This window comes from Magallana gigas, chromosome 4 (genome assembly GCF_963853765.1).
Source record: "Magallana gigas chromosome 4, xbMagGiga1.1, whole genome shotgun sequence".
Classification (NCBI taxonomy): domain Eukaryota; kingdom Metazoa; phylum Mollusca; class Bivalvia; order Ostreida; family Ostreidae; genus Magallana; species Magallana gigas.
In genome coordinates, this window is record NC_088856.1 from 51,220,223 (window position 1) to 51,245,795 (window position 25,573).

General features: G+C 33.4%; 2 protein-coding genes and 1 long non-coding RNA gene across 3 annotated transcripts; 1 reads left to right on the forward strand and 2 right to left on the reverse strand.

Moving 5' to 3' along the window:
- The first annotated feature begins 184 nt into the window (after nt 1-184).
- On the forward strand, nt 185-2,968 carry LOC109620056 (uncharacterized). The gene is made up of 3 exons (XR_010712682.1): nt 185-318; nt 710-787; nt 2,828-2,968. It is a non-coding gene; the product is annotated as an uncharacterized lncRNA (long non-coding RNA).
- A 6,242-nt stretch (nt 2,969-9,210) lies between these two features.
- On the reverse strand, nt 9,211-12,815 carry LOC136274914 (tripartite motif-containing protein 3-like). The gene is made up of 2 exons (XM_066082807.1): nt 11,648-12,815; nt 9,211-11,425 (listed from the first exon to the last, which is right to left on the reverse strand). The coding sequence occupies exon 2, from the start codon at nt 11,389-11,391 to the stop codon at nt 9,736-9,738; it is 1,656 nt and encodes a 551-aa protein (XP_065938879.1). The 5' UTR covers nt 11,392-11,425; nt 11,648-12,815; the 3' UTR covers nt 9,211-9,735.
- Nucleotides 12,816-23,546: 10,731 nt separating this feature from the next.
- LOC136274915 (tripartite motif-containing protein 2-like) lies at nt 23,547-25,261 on the reverse strand. The gene is made up of 2 exons (XM_066082808.1): nt 25,119-25,261; nt 23,547-24,975 (listed from the first exon to the last, which is right to left on the reverse strand). The coding sequence occupies exon 2, from the start codon at nt 24,939-24,941 to the stop codon at nt 24,027-24,029; it is 915 nt and encodes a 304-aa protein (XP_065938880.1). The 5' UTR covers nt 24,942-24,975; nt 25,119-25,261; the 3' UTR covers nt 23,547-24,026.
- Nucleotides 25,262-25,573: the final 312 nt, after the last annotated feature.

A 25,573-nucleotide genomic window follows, 5' to 3' on the forward strand; every position in this document is an offset into this window, starting at 1 on the left:
GGGGTGTTAATTTTATTTGGTGTAATTCATGCAGACTTCTATGTGGAGATAAATTGTGTTTGTTTTATGTCATTGTCACATCAAAAGGTCAGAAGTCAATATAAACTTAAGCAGAATATTATGTTAAAACTGAGGTAAAATAATATGTATTTTTAAAATCACCAATTATTTCCAAATTTGATCACAGGTCTGAAAGTCTTTTTCTCACGGCAACTCGATTTTCTGAAGTTGGATGTCATCACTGAGCAGTCAGTTGGTCAAGCATTGGATCCATGATAAGGGGTTACACTTTATACGAATAAACAGGAATACATTTAGGTAGCTACATGTAGGTAGAGGGTCACAAAATCAATTAATTTTTAAGTACTGTTAGTTATTAATTAGAAGCCTGCCTGAATATCAACTCGGTATCATCAGGGTAATCAAAGGGAAATAACTCATCCATCAGTGGCTGTAGTCAAAGAGAGATAACTCATTCATTTTACTGGTGAACTATTAATTCAAAAGTGCAGCCTTCAAATTTTGAATTTTCAACATTAGATATTCTTATTCATAGAAAAGATTGAATCATCAAGTAATCAACAAATATTACTGGTGTTGCAGTTGGTGTCCTAGAACTTTATGATGAGATCTGGTTATACATGCAGTAATTGTACCAAATATATATTTTGGTTTTTCACCATGACGTATAATTTTCTGCATTTTTCAGACCCTGCAGAATAATAATGCAAAGTAACTACAAGCTACACGGCAATTAAACTTAGAATCTACGGACTTTCATTGGGAGGTTTGTACCTTAAAACTTATGTAATTTGATCCTGATAAATCCAATTAAGTTGTTCATAAATTGCATAACTCTTTGTTTATAAAAATGCTTTCTTTGGTGGTACATGTGGGTGTGACGGTAGCTATCATTGAAGAAAAAAACATAAATAACCAAAAGGATTATGTATTTTCTGCAATGATTTCTTCCTTCATAGCCCATATGAATCACCAAAAGAAACCATTTTTAGCTAGAAGCTAAAGTGAGCTATTCTGACCACTTTTTGACTAACGTCTATCTGTCCATTGATTGATCTGTCTATATACTTTTTATATTTTAAACTTCTCCATAAGGTCAGAAGTCAATATAATTGATGAAGTCATCTATGACTTTTTACCTATGTCAAATATTTTTAAAATCTTAATAAATTGAAAACTTGATCGATCGACACTTAAATTTCCATTTTGATAAATCTTAATAACTCTGTCATTGCATTTATGCAGTGGAGTTTTATCTAAATTTTCTTTTAAGAGACCTTTTAATGTTGCAATTTTTTGTCTTAATAATTTAAGGCCTAATATGTCCTGATGTCCCAAGTTTCTGCTTTCACCACTTTTTACTCGATATTTCAATAATCATATTTATATAAAGTAGACTTTGACCCAAGCATGCACAGGTGACATTGCATATCGGACATATACGAAGAAGATACATCGACCCACCACATTGAATTGTTGACATTTACATAAACAAAGCTATAAGCCTATACAATAATGCAATTGATTTCACTACACTTTCTTTAGTTAGAATAATCTAACTGTGTCTCGGGAAGCCCTCACCACAGTTAGAATGCCTCCCATATACCCGTAATGTAGCAGAAAACTGCAGAATCGCTCCAATCAAACAATTTTGGAGAAAATGAAGTTGCATTGAAAATAACAGTCAAATTAATCATAATAAACCTGACTTGGCTTTTTTGCTGTAAAATTACCTTAAATTTTCATCTAAAAATCTAATCCATATAATGGAAGATTTCAACACCTTTTCACCAACGTACACATATCTTCTTTGCAACAGAGACAATACACAATAACACATTCTATCGTAAAACTGGGTCTGTAGGCTATTATAATTTTAAATTTAAAACCTGTTTCTATCTTCACTTTCTTAATAAATATAATGTGAATTTTTTGCATGGAATCAATTTTTGTTGCTATTACGAAGACAAAAGTAAGTACTAAGTTGATATGATATGTGTATTTGTTATTTTAAAATTTCTCCAATAAGAAATCGTAAATATATATGAACAGAATATATTGAAAATATCCAATGAAAATTTACACGTACCGGGTATTTGAATTATCATTTCGGAGTTTATTCATGCAAATATGATATTGTGGAAATATAAACTAAAGATCTTTAGTGTGAATGTATTGCCCACGCACAATATTGTAAAATCCAAAAAAAATCCAGATGATTTCCGGAATTTTTTGATGATTTTTCGTTGATTATTAATTAACGAAGTTTAATTGAGAAAAAATTGAAACAAATTGGTAATCTTCAAGTACCAATGATGTTTAAAATATATAAGCAAAAGACTACTCTTCCGATTTATCGGTATTAAATGCCAAAAATTCGAGTCTATTATTTTGATATAGTAGTACATGTATGATAGATACCTTTGTGCCCAAACTACGTTCATCCAATTGAATTGAAAAAAAAAATGCCTCTCAACCGCTTCAGGTTTCAGTAGAAAGTACACAACCAAAACTTAAAATAAAAAGTCTACAGGGTTTTTGAATTGCAACTGTCATGTGTTCATCTTCCCAAGTTCCCAAGAGTTTCTCTGACAATTTGTTGCTGTGAGTGAATGTACCTGTCTTATATGGGCCTCTTGGATAGAGATGTTTCTTGTTGGTGTACCGTATATATTGCTTTAAAAGGTATCTTTCTACAAAACTAATCTAATCTGTACAATTTTATTAACTATATAGAATATGAATCCCTACTTACATGTGACCAATGAAAATCATTGTTAACTAATAAATTCTAATTTATTTTCAGAAGACCATCATTAAAGACATAAATAGGCATGCATGCACAAATCCAAAGTTGTCTCATCCTCTGTGGTATGATGCAATGGAAGGTTTGTCCCACCCAAGGGCTGCAGCAGAACTCTGTCAATGGTGACCTCATCTACTATATGCGATGTATATGTAAGTTTGAATGTTTAATGATAAAACAAATGAATTGGAGTTTTAAGGTGATATTTTTATCAGGAAAAGAATGTACATAGCCTGTGTTTCTGACTGGAAGTAGGTTATTTTACATGCAGAGGTTAATTCCCTGTACAGTTTTACATGTAAGGATTATGCTAGTGTACAGAATTGGAAATTATGCATGATCAGGACAGGTTTCCGCTGTTCGCCAATTTGTCAACCTATAAGTCTCGGTTATTGGAGTAGTTTTTTACTCTTTGGTATTTCTAGTACGTAGGTGATCGAGCTATATGTAAGTAAATATTGTATGATATCTTTCAATGACTTGAAAATTTGAAATTAATAATGTACAGCTTGGGATGTATCACACAGTTATACACTTATACACACCAAGCACACATATTGTTTCAACAGTCATAACCAATTTGTTACCCTTTAATTCCTTATTTACTTTGAAAAACGCTGTAACGTGCCTGTCCAAAGTTGCAATCAAACATCTGGCACCCCTCCCCCCATTCTCTTATTAGAATTAATTATAAGAGGCGCTTTAGCTAGCAAGGGATTTAATTCTGCCATGAGTAAATGGGACTAATCGACTATTTATTTCAATATAGTGTCAAACAAGTACATGTTGGATGCATATTGCTAATTACTCCACTTATAAAAGAATACAAAGCTTTAAAGTTTAAATGTGTGGTGTTTCTATACTGGAGTGAAAAAGCATTTCTGAAACCTCTAAGGCTGTACAATTAATTTACATGTGCATGTTTATTGCTAAACAAAATTAATTTATTTTGAAAAAATTTAAAAGAAGAAGAACAAGCTTCTCAGTAGTTTGTTTTAAATTTGAAGCCTGCAGCTAAATTGCTCAAATCTTATAAAAATGTACACTAAAAATATATATACATGTATATTGTGGGGAACATGTAGAGAATGGCAATATTTCTTTAAAGTTACTTCCCCTAGGCTATAACTTAGAGGCCAGTTATAATATACAGTTAATATATTACAGAATTTTGAACATATACATTTATTTGAACTTACTGTTTCAAATGTCATGATGATTTTTAAGAGAGACTATACATGTATTACATTTGGCATGGCATATGAATATGCAAGATTGACTACTTTAAATTAGGTAAATGTCATAATTTTTTTTGTGCCTCAACCACCATTTTAAGATCCTTTCTTTACATTTAATAATGTGAACAATCTGTAAATCAATGTATTAATGTGATTGTCTCTAAATTCAAATTAAAAATTCGATTAGATATGTTGTCATATATTTAAGTAATATTTGAAGTAATTACAGTACATGGTTGATTTATTCTTTTTCAAACACTTTGTTGAAATTAATCTTCATTTGCCTTCTTCTGCTGTAGGAGATGGCGACACTCAATTGGTCTGAACCATTTCTTCTTTTGAAGATTGCTGTGAAGATTCCCAAATCATCACACAAATCCTGTGGGGAATCCCAAACGAGCATTCAGATCCTGTGGAGAATCCCAAACCACCATGCAGATCTTGTGGAGATCGAGTCCCAAACCACAATAAAGATCCTCGGGAGAGTTGATTCCTAACCAGCATAAAGATCTTATGGATATTTATTTTCTTTACTAAAAGTTAGTTTATCTATTTAGCCAAAAGTATCATATTTCAAAATTTAGGACAAATCTTAATTATGGTTAATTTGTTTACCAGCCAGTCTCCTAAACTTGATTTGACTATTCTTATATTAATCATTGGCACTGTTTGTGTGGTCTTTTGTTTTTGTTTTTTTTGTTTTTTTGTTTGTTTGTTTGTTGTTTTTTTTTTTGTTTTTTTTGTTGTTTTTTTTTTTTGGGGGGGGGGGTGCCTCAATTCTTGATATTTGCAAAAATTTGCAAAAACTCTGGCAGAATATTATGTTAAAACTGAGAAAAAATAACATGTATTTTTAAAACTAATTTATTTTCAACTATCACCAATTTCTGAAGTAGGATGTCATCATTGAGCAGTCAGCTGGTAAAGCATTGGTTTCATGACAAGGGGTGCAAGGGATCACAGTTTATACGTATAAACAGGTATAGGTAGAGAGTCACAAAATCAACTAATTTTTAAGTACTGGTAGTTATGTAAGAAAGTAAGATGGTTTTTTATTATAAGCCTGCCTAAATATAAACTCGGTATCATCAGACTAATCAAAGGGAAATAACTCATCCATCAGTGACTGTAGTCAACGAAAGATAACTCATACATTTTACTGGTGAACAAAAAATCAGAAGTGCAGTTTTCATATTTTGAATGTTCAACATTAGATATTCTTATTCATAGAAAATTTTTATCATCAAGTAATCAACAAATGTTACCGGTGTTGCAGTTGCTATCCTAGTACTTTAATAAAGATAAAATCTTTACAGTAATTTACAGATACAGTAATTGTACTAAATATATGATTAGGTTTCTTCACCATGACTTATAATTTTCTGCATTTTTCAGACCCTGCAGATAATAACAGCTGGAAAGTAACTACTACCTACATAACAATTTAGTTTAGAATCTACAGACTTTCATTCGGAGGTTTGTACCATAAAACTAATGTAATTTGATCCTTATAAAGCCTATCAAGTTGTTCATAAAATTCATTACTTTTTGTTCATAAATTTTGAAATTATTTAAATAAAAATATGCTTTCTTTGGTGGTACATGTGGGTGTGATGGTAACTACCGTTGCAGATAAAAAACATAAATGACCCAGTGGGTTATGCATTTTTTTCTGCAATGATTTATACCTTCATAGCCCATATGAATTTCTTAAAGAAACCATTTTTAACTCACCTAAGCTGGAAGCTAAAGTGAGCTATTCTGATCATTTTTTTGTCCGGCGTCTGTCTGTCCATCGATCGATCTGTCCATATACATGTACTTTTTATATTTTAGACTTCTCCAGAACCACTAGGTCAATTTTAACCACACTAAGCACAAAGCATTATTGGGTAAAGGGGATTCAAATTTGTTAAAATGAAGGGCCACGTCATCTTTCAAGAGGATATCATTAAGAATTATTAAAAATGTGTTGGTATGGCCAGAAAAAGTGTAACTTGTGGGGAAGCATCCTTAAATAGAGTAGATTTATGTTTCTCCGGGGGCAATTACCTCATCTTATAAGATGGGCCACAATGGGAGTCTAATTTTCACACTGGAATATATAGAGCACAATATTTAAAATTCTCATTCTCATTAATCATGATCCCCAGGGTAAGAGTAGGGCCACAATGGGGGGGGGGTTGATAAAATAAAATTTTTTAGATTAAAATTTGTTTAAATCATGATCCCCAGGGTTAGAGAAGGGCCATATGGGGGGGGGGGGTTGAATTTTTACTTAGGAAAAGAAAGAAAAATCTTTCAAAATCTTATTCTCAGAGACCAATTGGCAAGAAAAGTTGTCACTTGCAATTTTATGGGAGCATCCTCAGATAAAGTTGATTCACTTTTCTTCATATCATGAACTTGAGGGTAGGATGGGATCACATTGAGATGAAGGGGTCAAATTTTTACAATGGAAAATATTGAGAAAAGTCTTGGAAATTCAGAAAAGCTGGAACTTGTGTAGAAGCATTCTCAGATATAGTAAATTCAAGTTTCTTTAAATCATGAACCTTGTGGGTAGGGTGGGGACCACACTGGGTGGGTAAAGTTTTAAGATATTTTCATACTGGACCTCTTCTAATTAATTGTCCAAATGTTTTGTATATGACTCAATAAAGCTGATTTTATTTTGACTATATTTTCTCAGGTGAGCAATGTTGCCCATGGGCCTCTTGTATTAATTATATTTACATCTCTCTCTCTCTCTCTTAATTTCTCTCTAAATCTCAGTTATCCATTTTAAGCAAGTTTGCAAGTTACCAGTTTTTTCGGTACATTGCATAGAAGGTAAAGCTAATTCTTCCATATATGGGTAATATACAACAGCTGTTAGTAAGAGGCCCATGCTATCTATGTTGCTAAGGTACGATCAATCACAAAATAATCCACACTTTCATAGATACAGACTTACACGGGCTGACCTCAGACTTCCAAGTAGTTATAGTAACCATGGTAACCTTAATATATGGAAGAATTGGCTGTTCCTTCTGTGAAACGTGCTGATTGACAATAACGATCAATTTTGCAAAACCATCGAAAGCAATTGAGAATTATGTATTTTTTTTTTGCAATTCCCACGTCTTCCTATTAAAATGACACATGAAAACATGAAAGCATTTCATTGTTTAATTGACGCCTGATTAAGCGCTTGATAATTCAAATATTTCCTCTCAGTGGTAGATGGTTTTCCTAACTTTGAGATGATGTTTTTTTTACATAGCAGTGTAAATGTTAGGAGAACTCTCTACCTCTGAGAAAAACTGTTCGTAATATCAAGTGCCTATGTTATTGATGTAATCAACCACACGTCATAATTATACAGTTTATTTTAGGTCTTTCGTTTTCAACGGAAGACCTAATAGTGATTGTAATGATTTTTTTCTTTGTTTGTTTCTTTCTTTTTTTCTCCCATTTTATCGGCAGAATTTCTCAGAGATGGTTGATAGATTTTCGTGAAATTTTCAAGACTGATAGAAAATGATAATATCTGAAAGTGTTTTTTTTCATTTTTTTAAAATTTATATCCGGTCGTCCGTTTCCTGTCCCGCGTCAAAAAACCTTGTTCCCTCGAGATCTTAGAATCAGCAAATACTTGAACATCGAAACTCTGTGGGATGATAGACCTGTGTATGTAAATGTGTTTAAACTATATTGTTTTGTTCGTCGTAACTTCCGGTCGTCACCGGATGCACTTTAAAAAAAATTATTGTTACGCATTAAATTCCTTTTCCATAAAATAAATATATAAGTATAAATCTATACATAGGTCAACTACGCGATGTTAAATCAACAAAAAAAACTCTCAAAAAGATATCTCAATTTTCTCAGGTAGCTTTTTTAAAATACATTTTGTACCCGCGAGATCTCAGAAACTTTAAGCGATCAAGACACGAAACTTAAATGGATGATAAACATTTGATTGAAGATGTGTTTAACTGGTTTCATTTTGTCTTCCGTCACTTCCGGTCCACACCGGAAGAGTTCAAACAAATGGAGTTGTTTATCAGTTTAACTGTTTTCCTTTGATATTTTTAGTTAGATAAATGAACAATAATGTACAATAAGCAGGTATACAAAGAAATATTTAATACAATTTATATTGAGCTCTTTCGTTTGTCCGTTTCCTGTCCGGAGACAAAAAACATTATTTCAACGAGATCTCAAAAATAGTAACGACTTGAACAACCAAACTTTGTGGGATGATAGACTTATGTATGTACATATGTTAACACTATTTTGTTTTAGCCGGCGTGACTTCCGGTCGTCAAAGGAAGTACATCCAAATTTGCCTTTTTAATATATTTTGGTTATTTAGCATGGAAGTAACATTTTAGCAATAGAAACACGAAAGGTCATCTACACATGGTAAAAAAACAAAAAAAAAGTTCTACTTCCGGTAAGACATCTCAAAAATCTCAGGTAGCTTTCTTTTATAGAAACAAAGCACAAAAAAGATTTCAGAAACTGTGAGAGATGAAGACACAAAATTTAAATGGATAATGGACATTTGATTGAACATGTCTTTTAAGGGTTTTATTTGGTCGTACGTCACTTCCGGTTCTCACTCGAAGTGCGTTCAAGCAAAAGAAGTTTTCATTTTTTAACTTAATATTTTTTAAACATTTTTTTTCAATTTGATGAATAGTAACGTACCGTAGGTAAATGCTTTTATATATCTACTTTAATTTCTTAAATCACTTCCGTTTGTTTGTTTCCGGTCCCTTGACAAAAACCTACAAAAACGTTTTCTCAACGAGATATTATAATTAACAAAAACTTGAACATCGTAACTTTGAGGAAAGACAAAAAAATGTATAAAGATATGTTTACTATGTTCTGTATGATTCGGCGAAACTTTCGGTCGTCATAGAAAGTACTAAAAAATTGACTTTTTGTCTTTTTCTTTTGTTTATTTCCTGGAAATTCCTGTAAAGGATATACTATATATCCATTTTCTGCTTACAGGAAAAAAGGTTTTTTGTACAGATTAAAACATGAGGAACGGAAGACCTTTTTTTTTTGCTATAGCAACAAGAGTCTAGTTTACATTTATTATTTAAAATACACATATAAACAATATATTACATTGTATTCAAATTTAACATATATATTAAATATAATAATATTACACACACAGTTTGATGGCACGCAATGTTTAGAGTATCAAATCACCACATTTGGTCTGTTGCCAATCACACCCAATATATAAACACATCCAATATATAAACACACCCATGCAATATATAAACACATCCAATATATAAACACACCCATGCAATATATAAACACACCCAATATATAAACACAGTTAGTTTACATCCAATACAAAAAACAATCAGTCAGCTGACATACATAATGTCACACAGTAGGTTATGTGTAGTTTGTTCACATACAAGATGTAACACAGACTGTTGACATCTAAACATGGTATCAAACAAGTTCAATTTATTTACATGTAACATTTAGCTGGTGTCCCTTTATTTACTTTATTTAAATGTAATTCAATATCATGAACCGTTTGATTATTATACATCATGGTTTGTTTCATTTGTAATATAGATTTCTTCACTAATGTTACATGTAAATAAATAAGCAAATAGTTTGATTATCATACACACAGTTTGTTTAAATGTTATATTGTATTTTCTTCACTTTACCTATTAACTCAGTCACAAAGAGGTTGTCTCTAGTGTCCACACATAAACACCATGGAAGGTATAAATGACAGTTGTCAATGTAGCGGAGGAACTGTCCGTCCTGATCCAGGATGTGGATACACTGGTTGTAATGGTCTACTGTCAGGATCCGACCCTGGCTGTCTGTTGTGATGCCGAGGGGATAAAATGATCCCTTGGTAGTAGAGGGAGCACCAGTGTAGGAAAACCGGAGTTTCCCGGCCAGATTGACCACCACTACTGCACGGGTTCCATAGTCTGACACACAGATATCTAGGTTCCTGTTCTCACTGACGTATTTAGTGTCACCAGATGAATAGAGAGGTTGTCCTCTGTCATCGTACTGAATACTTTGTTTCTCTGTGGAGCCAGAGTAACACACAACTTTTGATTGTTTATGACCATCACTCTCCATGACAACCAGGAGGTCACCAGAGGAGGTACTACAGACACCGCGAGGTCTCCACCCCCGTAGTCTGATCACTGTCTGTATCTGTGTATTCTTCACTGTGTTCACAGTTCTATCATCTATATCAGTATAAACTAACTCCCTATTACTTGTCACTGCTATGTCCCATGGAGTGTACCCTGACTTGGTTTGGACTGACTTCACTAGTTTCCCACTAAGGTTGTACAGTCTCATGATGTTGTCCTGACCACGCGTCCACATCTCCTCATCACTCAGACAGGACACACTGCGTAATCCTTCATACTCGGTGTATATCTGTGTGATGATCCGTGGTACATCAATGAGCGGTCTGTCCGGGGGAGAGGACTCAGCACCGGGAGATTCTATGGTGTAGCCATGTTCTTCTGTTTTTATAGATGACGTTGACTGAGAACCAAACTGTTGATAAAGCTGTTCTTTGTTGATCTTCTGAGGGGTAAAACTTGGTAAGGACACTGTGAGTTTAGGAGGCAATCTTCTGAATTCATCATTCCTGGATTTGTAGGCAGAGACACGGCTGACATCATTGGAGTCCAGTAACGTCTTCAGTTCAGCAATGGTCTGTGTGATTTCAGAAATGGTGTGTTTAATTTCATCTTCCTGTTGATTAAGTGTAGCCAGGTGTTTGGTGTCCATTTCCTCCATGTTAGATTTCATGTTTCTGATAATGGTCTTTATTTCTCTGTGCAAGTCTTCTCCATGTTTGTCGATTTCTGTTGTCAATTTCTGTGAGTTTTCATTCAGAGCAGATTTCTGGTCTGTGATAATGGATGCAATCTCTTGATATTTAAGATAAATGGATTTCTCTAGTTCACGTAAATTTTTTTGAATGATTTCTTTCTTGTTGTCCATGGTTTTAGTTATTTCAAAAAAAGTATGGTCATTGTGTTCTTCAGAGGATAAACATGTTGCACAAATAGGAATGCCACATTGTTTACAGTAATGTTCACATATTTTTGAGGGATGTTTTTGACACTTTGGAGTATATCCCCTCTTTTCAAATGGCACCACTTTGTGTTCTTTGGGTTGACTAGAGATATGGTCCCCCTCACAGGCTTTACACAGATATTTGTTACAAATAGCACAGTACGTAGGGGGCCCCGGGGTCTCACAGAGATGACACCGTAACACATCCTGAAGGCTGTACTCGGGGTCCATGGTCAGACACTTTGATGGGATTTTAAGAGGTATTCTGAAGGGGAAAAAAGTCGATCACTAATAGTTTATCATACTCCAGTAAATCATTCAATTAATGTCCTGGGTCCATATAATTTGCATGTTGAACCTGTACACGTATACAATAGTTCGAGTTTCTTGATTTGAACATTTTTAACGCAGTTTTTAATTTATTTTATTTTGAATTTGTGGAACAATTAAATAGTTATTAATTAAGTTAACTAATTAAAAAACAAACCTTTACAAAAAAATCAAACATGGCGATTACGGTATTTTTCTTCCTGGTATTGTGGCCTTTGTGATCGTCACGTGATTAACTTATATATAGCAGGGGTGGATTTATTTAGGTGGCATAGCTGAGGCAAAATAATTCCCGAATTCCCCTTTGACTTTGGTGCGTTTCCACCCTCGACAGGGCCGATTTCTTTTATGAGATGAAAAATAATGTGTAAGATGTTTGACTATTCCAGTTTTGTACTAATGCTAGGTCATTTGAATTTTTTATAGTTTTTTTCGGGGGGGGGGGGGGGGGCTGAAAAGACCTGGGCTTGATTTTCAAGTACATGTGTAACTTCCACGTAAAAAAGTAACATGCCTTCCTGGATGCACATGTGGGGGTTTTTTTAAAAAAAAAAAGTAAAGAGGATTTTTCTGAAAAGTTCGTTTTGAATTTATATAACCCCTATCTAAGTTGTGCAATTTGGGTAATAACTTATCGTAAAATTTATATTGACAAATACGCCTACTTCCTCGCTTAATTAATAATTAAAACCCGTAATATGGAAATTACATAATACTTAGATCAACGTATCAATGTAATAACAAGAATATTAACATATAAAAATTATTTGTTAAACTAATCTTAAACTTATCTGCTTTCCGTCTTCGATTTTTGTCCATTTTTCTTTCCACTCGACTGTCTTTCTGTATACAAAATCTTCTGCATTTAGGTTCTACGAATGACCTCAGTACTCCTGTATATCTCGCTACATGTATCAGATTCTACCAAAATATTGTACTGTAATAAAAAGTTATGCTAAGGATTATTCTTCACACCAAGTCTGGCGGGTGGGGTGAATGATATAATTCAAACCTTATCTCTTTTATTTTCCTTTTTAATTATACTTATTTCTTCTTCTTTCATCTTTTACAGGTACCAATGGCCACACTGGGAGTCCACTGTTGCTGCACCAAAATCCCTGCTTTTATATATCATTAAGAATAATTTTATATCGTGTTTTTGGTATTTTATGTCTTCTTTTTTCCCAACAACCACCCCACACTATGAATTTTAATTTTTTTGTTAAAATTTGTCAAAAAGTGACGGAAACAAAAAGGCGTGCATACAACTGATGGCAATATCACAACTTTCAGTTTTATTATCTCATTGATTGAGATGGACAACCGTAGAATAGACATTTTTTTTCTGCGCTGCGCACTCCTTTTTATTCTAACCAGTGGTAAACCTTAATTGATAAATAGTACAAAACGGGTGGTGGGCCCCAATTAAAATCCCACACGGTTACTTTTTTCGGGAGACTTGCGAACTTTAGTTGTATCAGATGTTATTTACCTGAGGACTGTAATTGTAAATTATTGAATTTTAAATTACGATTATAAAGTTAAGGATTCCCACAGAAGGCATATTAAGAGTCAAAGCTTAAATTCTAATATCTACATGTACAGTGTACATATACAACATCTAAATGACAATATTTTGCATACAGTATTTATTTAGTTGAAAAAATTGTAACCAAAACTTTCAATTATATTTTATATATTTGCTATTCTTCACTTAAATACTAAGTACCGTTCAATTCAAGTACATGTATATATTAAGAATCATCTGACCGCAATCTGATTAAAATCAGGTCTTTGTCCCGTTCCTGTTTTCTATTGTCGTAACACCTCGTGTAGCGACGATACAAAAAGGAGCGGATCGAGGATTTGATTTTAATCTGAACGTTGAAAAGGCTGTAAAATGTAAATTCTATTTTTTTTTCATGTGCCTACACGTAAGTACACGAATTGAGTAAAACTATGTACATTTGTACAAAATAAATAGTTAATTAGTTTTTAACGTACAAACTTAATACATGTATTTACATGTACACCGAATTGCATGAAAATCAAGGAGAAAATTTCAATCTAATCGAAAAATTCTTTATTTTGTTCAAAACAATACAAGAGGACTAATATGTCTGGGTGACACAATAAATAAATTCGAAACAAAAATTTATTATCATGGAAAGCAGTTATCTTAAAATACTGTGACAATTCAATACTTTTTAATGTAATGAAATTGGTAGTTTGCTTCGTATAAATTACGTTATTTAACTTTAAAATAATTATTATTTTAAATAATCATCAAAAGAGTGGAAAAATAGCAAAAGAGGCATTGGCTGACAAAAATTCTGTTCTCAAATTATTAATAATATTACAATATTTAACGCAATTTATCTAATATTGATTTGTGATTTTGGTAATACAGTTTCACTTCAAATATGGTAGATTTATATTTACCGTAACATGATTTGGATGCTTCCATATTCATGTTGTATATTCAAAATATTCAAATGAAAAATCTCCCTCCATGATCCACCAGATACTTGGACCTTAGTACATGTATTATATGATACCTAATATACATATACTACTGGTTATATGGATATTAGGTATCATACGTATGCATATATGAAAACCAAGCACCTGTGCATGGTCCTAATCATATAGGATCATAAAAACAATTATAACCAGATTTTGTTTTTTCAACATTGAAATAAACCTAGTGAACAATTCATTAAATTTAAAAAAAATATAGTATAAAAAATGTGTAGGGTATCACAAACACATCACAGCATTTTCATCTTGTATAATTTCTTAGATTACATTACAACAATGAAACAAATTATTTTTGTTTACAATTTTTTTGTGATTGGTTGTCATTTCAAATTAGTTCACAATCGGAACATCACAATCCTCTCAGTCTTCAGTGCTCTCAGTGTATGACATCACAAAAAGAAATTCTGATCAGATAGGAATTGAAGAATGTCATACCATTCTGAGAGCTCCATCCAATTGGGTTTTTTCTCCATTTAGATAAAGATTTTCTTCAATTGCTTGCCACTTTTATGCAAATTCATCAGGTTTGCCAAGTTTCTTAGGTAAAACATTCATTTAGTGTTTTGGTTAGGGCATTGATGTTTTTAAGGCACGGCTGTTAGCAAAAGGATTTCGAATACAAAAAGAAGTGAGTTGATTAAAAGAAGTTATAGAAATTTAACTGAACATAAAATCGTTATCAGGTTTTGCACAATTTGCTCTATGACATCAACCTAAAAAGCACACTATCAAATCAGTTACATGAACTACACAATGTCATTATTTCATCAGCTACACGACATACTATAGTGTTTAGGCTTAAGTTATACTATGACTCAAGTCATAATATGGCAATTACTGACAACATCATCCAATCAGAGAATAATCTTAATTATAAATTTACCAGTACCAATGATAAAACAACATAATTATATTTAGATTTATATATTTTTGACCAAAGAATACCCTAAAAATAATATGATTATAATTTGTTAATGCAATAATGTACTCTAAATGTTTTCTATATTCCTCATCTTTTGTCATATATCAACCGAGTAAAACTTTACATTACTTTAACTTTTTGTCAATACTATTCATCCGTTCATTTGAAAAAAAGCCACTAAAGACACATTTTGAGCTTCTCAAGTCGGTATTTACTTGATATCCTCTATTTCAGATATTCAGATGTAATTCAGATATTCATCACAGACACAAAAGTAAAATAATTCATGCAAGAAAATCGCTCCACTGAAAGACCCATGCTAAAAGGTTGACGAGGTGTTTAAATGTCAAATCTTTTCTCTGTTACCCTGGTTTTAAATATCCGTTCTCTATTAGCAGTCAGGTGTAACCCAAACCTTTTAATTCTCTCATTTTCTTTCTCTTTATATAACACTGCGACAGTAAGCAACATTACCTGCATATTGAGTAAATATAACACATAGCCAGACCGTCTACAACATTACCTTACACAGCATTAACCCAACACACGTGCACAATACTAAAGCAGTACACAAGGTCACCTAGAGACAATGTGCATGCTATTATGTAATACTATTTCTGAGCCAGACCGTTCACAACAATACCTTACACATCATTACTTATACTAATTAATATACTAATCACATAGAGACAACGTGTATAACATTCAATATTACTTTGACTGATTGAAGATAATGTTACTAATTCTTCCATATATGGGTAATATATAACAGCTGTTAGTATGAGGTCAGTCTGTGCTATTCATGTTGCTAAGTTACGATCAATCACAAAATAATCCAAACTTTGATAAATACAGACTTACACGGGCTGACCTCAAACTTCCAAGCAGTTATAGTAACCATGGTAACCTTAATATATTAAAAATTTGGCTGTTCTTTTTGTGACATTTACGATCAATTTTGCAAAACCATCGAAAGCGATTGAAAGTTTCTACCTCTGAGAAAAAAATGTTTGTAATATCAAGAGCCTATGTTATTGATTTAATCAGCCACACTTTATAATTATACAGTTTATTTACTTTTTTTGATTAAATATACACAAACAATTTAACATATATTGAATATAATAATTTTACACACTCGGTTTGATGGCACGCAATGTTTGAATTTTAAGTTTCAAATCACCACATTTGGTCTGTTGACAGTGGCATACATATATAAACACAGTTTACATTTAATACATAAAACAATCAGTTGACAAACATTATGTAAACACGGTCAGTTACATGTAGTTTGTTCACATACAAGATGTAAAATAGTTTGTAGTCATGTAAACATGCTATCAAAAGTTTTATTTATTTACTTGTAATATTTAGCTGTTGTCAGTTGAGAACTTAATTTAAATGTAATTTAATATCATGAACCATTTGATTTTTATAAAACATGGTTTGTTTCATTTGTAATATGGATTTCCTTCACTATTGATATATGTAAATAAATAAACAAATAGTTTGAACATTATAAACATAGTTTGTTTATGTGTAATATTGTATTTTCTTCACTTTACCTGCTGTGTACTCAGTCACAAACAGGTTGTCTCTGGTGTCCACACATAAACCACATGGATCCTGTAAATGACAGTTGTGAATGTAGCGGAGGAACTGTCCGTCCTGATCCAGGATGTGGATACGGTAGTTGTTAAGGTCTGCTGTTAGGATGCGACCCTGGCTGTCTGTTGTGATGCCGCGTGGAAAGAATGATCCCTTGGTAGTAGAGGGAGGACCAGTGTAGGTAAACCGGAGTTTCCCGGCCTGATTGACCACCACAACTGCACCGGCGTCACGGTCTGACACACAGATATCTAGGTTCCTGTTCTCACTGACGTATTTAGTGCTATATAATCCACCAGATGAATAGAGAGGTTGTCCTTTGTCGTCGTACTGAATACTTTGTTTCTCTGTGGAGCTTTTTTTTGTTTTTTTGTTTATAATCATCACTGCCCATGACAACCAGGAGGTCTCCAGAGGAGGTACTACAGACACCACGAGGTCTCCACCCCCGTAGTCTGGTCACTGTCTTTATCGTTTTATTCTTCACTATGTTCACAGTTCTATCAACATAATCAGTAAAAACTAGACCCCCACTCCTTGTCACTGCTATGTCCCGTGGATTGTTCCCTGACTTGGTATGGACTGACTTCAATAGTTTCCCACTGAGGTTGTACCGTCTCATGATTTTGTCATTACCTAACGTCCACATATCCTCATCACTCAAACAGGACACACTGTCTAATAGTCTATAGTCGGTGTTTATCTGTGTGATTCTCCATGGTACATCAATGAGCGGTCTGTCCACGGGAGAGGACTCGGCACCGGGAGATTCCATGGTGTAGCCATGTTCTTCTGTTTTGATAGATGACGCTGACAAAGAACCAAACTGTTGATAAAGCTGTTCTTTGTTAATCGTCTGAGGAGTAAAACTTGGTAAGGACACTGTGAGTTTAGGAGGCAATCTTCTGAATTCATCATTCCTGGATTTGTATGCAGAGAAACGGCTGACATCATTGGAGTCCAGTAACGTCTTTAGTTCAGCAATGGTCTGTGTGATTTCAGAAATGATGTGTTTAATTTCATCTTCCTGTTTGTCTAAGACAGCCAGGTGTTTGGTGTCCATTTCCTCAACGTTAGATTTCATGTTTCTGATAATGGTGTTTATTTCTCTGTGCAAGTCTTCTCCATGTTTGTCGATTTCTGTTGTCAATTTCTGTGAGTTTTCATTCAGAGCAGATTTCTGGTCTGTGATAATGGATGCAATCTCTTGGTATTTAAGATAAATGGATTTCTCTAGTTCATATAAATTTTTTTGAATGATTTCTTTCTTGTTGTCCATGGTTTTAGTTATTTCAATAAATGTATGGTCACAGTGTTCTTTAGAGGAAGCACATGTTGCACACATAGGACTGTCACAATACTCACAATAATGTTCACATATTTTTGAGGGATGTTTTTGACACTTTGGATTTAATCCTCTCTTTTCAAATGGCACCACTTTGTGTTCTTTAGATACATCAGAGAGATGGTCCTTCTCACATGCTTTACACAGATCATTTTTTTAAAATTATTCAATTATGTTCATATATTTTTCATGTTGAAAGTGCACACGTGCACACATATACCAATGAAAAAGGAATAAATTCATTTAACTAATTAAAAAACAAACCTCTACAAAAATCAAACATGGCAATTACGGTATTTTACTTCCTGGTCTTGTTGGCCTTTGTGATCGTCACGTGATTAACTTATATATAGCAAGGGTGGATTTATTTAGGTGGCATGAAATCAAAATATCGCTGATAAAAAAAATCCCGACAATGGCGCGTTTCCGCCCCCGACAGGAGCTGATTTTTTTTATCCCTTAAGTAAGATGATGCGAGATCATTTGAATTTTTGAGAATATTTTTTGGGGGGCGGGGGGGGGGGGCGGGGAGGGGGTGTGACAAGGCCCAGAGTTGATTTTCAAGCACATGTGTAACTTCGACGTAAAAAGTGCCATGCCCTCCTTCATCAACATGTGTTGTTTGTTTTTAAATGTCGAGGATTTTTCTTAAAAAATTCGTTATGAATATATACAACCTCTATCTAAAGTTTCGCAATTGTGGTGATATTATAGTAAAATTGATATTGACACCTACATATATACACCTCACTTAATTCATATTTAAGACCCTTAATATGAATATTACATAATACGTACGTAAAACAACGTTTCAATGTATTAAAAAGAAAATTAACATAGAAAATTATTATTTAAACTTATCAAAAATATCAAAATTTTAACGTTAGTAAATAAAGTGATTTGAAGAGGAAAAATTAATCATAGTGCCAAAACATCCAATCTCAAAATGAATTATTATGCCCATTTTCTCAATTGTCTTTTATTTCCTCTTCCTCAATGGACGTGTGCGAACATTTTACTTTCTATACACTACCTTCTAGCATTTTTAAGTTTGGTCTCCTTCGTATATAAAGCAACAGTAACACACGGAACAGTTTGAACCAAGCATTTGCGTAGATTTTAGCGCAAAACACAATGTTTTTTTTCTGCTTTCCGTCTTCGATTTTTGTCCATTATTCTTTCCGCTCGTCTGTCATTCTGTATACAAAATCTTCTTTATTTAGCTTCTACGAATGACCTCAGTAATCCTGTATATATCTCGCTACATGTATCAGATTCTACGAAAATATTGTACTGTAATAAAAGGTTATCCCAATGATTGCTCTTCACGGTACGTCTGACGAGCGGAGTGAATGATAACATTCGAACCTTATCTCTTTTATTTTCCTTTTTAATTTTACTTAATTCTTCTTCTTTCATCTTTTACAGGTACCAATGGCCACACCGGGTGTCCACTGTTGCTGCACCAGAATCTCTGCATGCTTTTATATTATTATTAAGAATAAATCATATATCATGTTGTTGGTAATATTTTATGTCTTCTTTTTTTCCAAAACCACCCCACACTATCGTATTTTAAATAGTTTGTTAAAATTTGTCAAAAAGTGACGGAAACAAAAAGTTATGCATACAAATGATGGCAATATCACAACTTTCAGTTTTATTATCCCATTGATGGAGATGACAACCGTAGAATGGACATTTTTCGGCGTTGCGCACCCGTTTTTATTCTTACCATTGGAAAACCTTGATATATAGTATAAAACAGGGTGGTGGCCATCCTCTTAAGTGAAATATTAATCTGCTCCCATTATCTTTGTCATTACACGAAGTGGCAGAGATATTGGATGTAGTTGTAACAAGATAACTATAATTATTGAGGTTTTGATGGTTCTGACAGACAACTTACCATATACATATACATGTAATAACTATAAGACGGTATGATTTATCAAAATAGTAATACAGCTGTCATTAGAACATAATTTTTCTAGATATTATGTATAGTTTCTTATAAAGTGTGTGTCCGTCAATTCTAAACCGTTAACCCTTCCTCCCCCCCCCCCTCCCATACTTAAAATCCAACCCGGTTTTTTACTTTCGGAAGACTTACGAACTAAAGTTGTATCAAATGTTATTTACCTGAGGACTATAATTGTTAATGATTGAATGAAGGTATTTTGAATTACGATTGTAAAGTTAAGGATTCCCACAGAAAGCCTGTAAAATTTAAAGCTTAGCTTTAATTTTAAGTTGGTATGGGATGTATGTCGATGTTAATGTGTATTATTTAATATTATTTAGTATCATTGAAATACTTGCACCGGTTTAGAATTTTCAATTTCACAATATTCAACCAAAATATTTAACCAAAAATACGTTTTTAACATTTCTGGAAAGGTAAAAATATAAAAAATCACCAGCGGGATTCTTACTTGTGACTTACATATCCGTACTGAACCCACTGCGCTACACTGTAAGATGACAGTTTTTGGAGAAAGAAACTATTTATAAAATAGAACTTAATTTTATTGTTTATTCCGATAAAAGTACATCACAACATAGAAGTGCCCTAAAAACCAATATACAAACATGTCTACATGTACAGACATTTTAATGGAAATATTTTGCAAACAGTATGAGTTGAAAAAATTGTTACCAAATCTGTATATTTCAGTTATATTTTATCTACTGCAAACAAACTTTAATTCGCGATTTACCGAACACAAACTAGTTCGCGACGACTAATGTTTGCAAGAAAGCCTTATAAAGACCTAGATTGTTTTAACAACCATATGGCACGGATTGGTTCGCGGCGAGAAATATTCGCAACGCCGATGTTCTCGCGAACCTCGCGAAAATTTCTAACTCGCGAATAAAAGTTGGTTAACAGTATTCTGCCATTCTCCACATATATACAATTCAATTCAAGTATATGAATATAATAAGAATCATCTAACCGCAATGCGATTAAAATCAGATCCTTGATTCACTCCTTTTTTCTATTGTCGTTACACCTCGTGTAGCGACGATAAAAAAAGAGGGGGTCGAGGATTTGATTTTAATCAGATTGTATCTGATCGTTGAAAAAGGCGGTAAAATGTAACGACTAAAAGACGTTTTTTCTTTCATGTACTTGCATGGAAGTACATGAAGGTGAATACGAGAAAATTAAAATCTGATCGAAATATTCTTACTTTTATTCAAAACAATAGAAAACTATTTGTAGGACCGTAAAAATACTTCGACATAAACGGGGTATTCGAGATGATCGTATTTAAGATATTAAGAAATTTTATAATCATATTATATACAGAGAAAACGCTCGGGACTGCGGCGGCCGACTTTGACATATGCCGGGATATTTCATTTCTGAGATACCTGAATGTTTGGGTGACACAATTGAAAGAATTGAAACAATTTTTTTTTATCATGGAAAGCAGCCACTCTGGAGTGCAGCTAGCTTAAAATACTGAGCACAATTCAAAACTTCAGAATGTAATGAAATACTAATTTGCTTTGTATAATTTACGTTTTAAATATTTAACTCTATTGTCAAATTATCCCAATACTTAACAGCATTTATTTAATATTGAATTGTGATTTTGGTAATAAAGAATTATGTTTACCGTAACATGATTTGGATGCTTCCACATCCATGTTGCATATTCAAAATGATTCAAATGAAAAAATCTCTCTTCATGATCCACTACGTGCTGTGGCCTTGATACATGTATATCTATGATACCTAATATACATATAATACTGGTATTATGGATATCAGGTATCATACATATGCATATATGAGACACAGGCATCTGTGCATGGTCCTTATCATTAATGGCTATAAAAACAATTAAAACCAAATTTTGATACATCACAGTATTTTCATCTTCTATAATTTCTTAGATTACATTACAGCAATGAAACTAAAAAATCTTTGTTCACATTTTTTTGTGATTGGTTGTCATTTCAAATTAGTTCACAATCGAAACATCACAATCCTCTCAGTCTACAGTGCTCTCAGTGTATGCCATCACAAAAAGAAATCCTGATCAGATAGGAATTGAAGAATGTCATACCATTCTGAGAGCTCCATCCAATTGGGTTTTTTCTCCATTTAGATAAGAGTTTTCTTCAATTGCTTGCCACTTTTATGCAAATTCATCAGGTTTGCCAAGTTTCTTAGGACAAACATTTATTTAGTGTTTTGGTTAGGGCATTGATGTTTTTAAGGCATGGCTGTTAGCAAAAGGATTTGGAATACAAAAAGAAGTGAGTTGATTAAAGAAGTTATAGAAATTTAACTGAACATAAAATCGTTATCAGGTTTTGCACAATTTGCTCTATGACATCAACCTAAAATATCTTTAAAGCACACTATCAAATTAGTTACATGAACTACACAATGTCATTATTTCATCAGCTACACGACATACTTTAGTGTTTAGGCTTAAGTTATACTATGACTCAAGTCATAATATGGCAATTACTAATAACATCATCCAATCAGAGAATAATCTTAATTATAAATTTACCAGTACCAATGATAAAACAACATAATTATATTTAGATTTATATATTTTTGACCAAAGAATACTTTAAAAATAATTTGATTATAATTTGTTAATGCAATATTGTACTCTTAATGCTTTCTAGACCCCTCATCTTTTGTCATTTATCAACCGAGTAAAACTTTACATTACTTTAACTTTTTGTCAATACTATTCATCCGTTCATTTGAAAAGAAGCCACTAAAGACACATTTTGTGCTTCTCAAGTCGGTTTTTACTTGATATCCTCTATTTCAGTTATCCAGATGTAATTCAGATATTCATCACAGACACAAAAGTAAAATTATTCATGCAATAAAATCGCTCCACTGAAAGACCCATGCTAAAAGGTTGACGGGGTGTTTAAATGTCAAATCTTTTCTATGTTATTCTGGTTTTAAATACCCGTTTTCTATTAGCAGTCAGGTGTAACCTAAACCTTTTAATTCTCTCATTTCTTTTTCTTTCTCTTTACACAACACTGCGACAGTAACCAACATCACATGCATATTGAGTAAATATAACACATAGCCAGACCGTCTACAACATTACCTTACACAGCATTAACCCTACACACGTGCACAATACTAAAGCAGTACACAAGGTCACCTAGAGAGAATGTGCATGCTATTTTGTATTTACTATGCCTAGCCATACCGTTCACAACAATACCTTACACATCATTAATTGTCCTAATTAGGATACTAATCACATAGAGACAACGTGTATATCATTCAATATTTGACTGATTGAAGATGATGTTACTAATTCTTCCATGTATGGGTAATATATAACAGCTGTTAGTATGAGGTAAGTCTATGCTATTCATGTTGCTAAGTTACGATCAATCACAAAATAATCCAAACTTTGATAAATACAGACTTACACGGGCTGACCTCAAACTTCCAAGCAGTTATAGTAACCATGGTAACCATGGTAACCTTAATATATTAAAAATTTGGCTGTTCTTTTTGTGACATTTACGATCAATTTTGCAAAACCATCGAAAGCGATTGAAAGTTTCTACCTCTGAGAAAAAAATGTTTGTAATATCAAGAGCCTATGTTTTTGATTTAATCAACCACACTTTATAATTATACAGTTTATTTACTTTTTTTGATTAAATATACACACACAATTTAACATATATTGAATATAATAATTTTACACACTAGGTTTGATGGCACGCAATGTTTGAATTTTAAGTTTCAAATCACCACATTTGGTCTGTTGACAGTGGCATACATATATAAACACAGTTTACATTTAATACATAAAACAATCAGTTGACAAACATTATGTAAACACGGTCAGTTACATGTAGTTTGTTCACATACAAGATGTAAAATAGTTTGTTGTCATGTAAACATGCTATCAAAAGTTTTATTTATTTACTTGTAATATTAAGCTGTTTTCAGTTGAGAACTTAATTTAAATGTAATTTAATATCATGAATCATTTGATTTTTATAAAACATGGTTTGTTTCATTTGTAATATGGATTTCCTTCACTATTGATACGTGTAAATAAATAAACAGATAGTTTGATTATTATAAACACAGTTTGTTTACATGTAATATTGTATTTTCTTCACTTTACCTGTTGTGTACTCAGTCACAAACAGGTTGTCTCTGGTGTCCACACATAAACCACATGGATCCTGTAAATGACAGTTGTCAATGTAGCGGAGGAACTGTCCGTCCTGATCCAGGATGTGGATACGGTAGTTGCTAAGGTCCGCTGTCAGGATGCGACCCTGGCTGTCTGTTGTGATGCCGCGCGGAAAGAATGATCCCTTAGTAGTAGAGGGAGGACCAGTGTAGGTAAACCGAAGTTTCCCGGCCTGATTGACCACCACAACTGCACCGGCGTCACGGTCTGACACACAGATATCTAGGTTCCTGTTCTCACTGACGTATTTAGTGTTATATAATCCACCAGATGAATAGAGAGGTTGTCCTTTGTCGTCGTACTGAATACTTTGTTTCTCTGTGGAGCCAGAGTAACACACAACTTTTGTTTGTTTATAATCATCACTGTCCATGACAACCAGGAGGTCACCAGAGGAGGTACTACAGACACCGCGAGGTCTCCACCCCCGTAGTCTGGTCACTGTATCTATCCATTTATTCCTAAATTTGTTCACAGTTCTATCAACATAATCAGTAAAAACTAGATCCCCACTCCTTGTCACTGCTATGTCCCCTGGATTGCTCCCTGACCTTGTTATTACTGACTTCTTCAATAGTTTCCCACTGAGGTTGTACCGTCTCATGATTTTGTCATTACCTAACGTCCACATCTCCTCATCACTCAGACAAGCCACTCTGTCTAATAGTCTATAGTCGGTATTTATTTGTGTGATGATCCGTGGTACATCAATGAGCGGTCTGTCTCGGGGAGAGGACTCTGCACCGGGAGATTCCATGGTGTAGCCATGTTCTTCTGTTTTGATAGAAGACGCTGACAGAGAACCAAACATGGTCAGACACTTTGATTGGATTTTAAGAGATATTCTGAAGGAACAAAAAATCGATCACTAATAGTTTATCATACTTCGATAAATTATTCAATTATGTTCATATATTTTGCATGTTGAAAGTGCACACGTATACCAATGAAAAAGTAATAAATTCATTTAAGTAATGAAAAAACAAACCTCTACAAAAATCCAACATGGCGATTATGGTATTTTTCTTCCTGGTCTTGTTGACCTGTGTGATCGTCACGTGATTAACTTATATATAGCAAGAGTGGATTTATTTTGGTGGCATGAAATCAAAATATCGCTGATAAAAAAATTCCCGATATTAGTGCGTTTCCGCCCCCGACAGGAGCAAATTTTTTTTATCCCTTAAGTAAGATGCACAGGGCGAAAAACCATCTTTAAGCAAGTCCTTAAAGGTGGCTTAAAGGTGACTTAAAGGAGCTTAAAGGCTATACAACCTTTAAGCCGCCTTTAAGTCACCTTTAAGCAAGTGCTTATAGGTCCTTATGTCCAAACTTCTTTAAGCTACCTTTAAGCCACCTTTAAGCCACCTTTAAGCATCTTTAAGTGGCATTTACGCTCTCTTTACACTGCCTTTACACTGTCTTTAAGTGGCCTTTAAGTCA

Excerpts from the sequence above, each read along its gene's own strand:
- LOC136274914 (XM_066082807.1), bottom strand. The coding sequence starts at position 11,391 with ATGGACCCCGAGTACAGCCTTCAGGATGTGTTACGGTGTCATCTCTGT.
- LOC136274915 (XM_066082808.1), bottom strand. The coding sequence starts at position 24,941 with ATGTTTGGTTCTCTGTCAGCGTCTTCTATCAAAACAGAAGAACATGGC.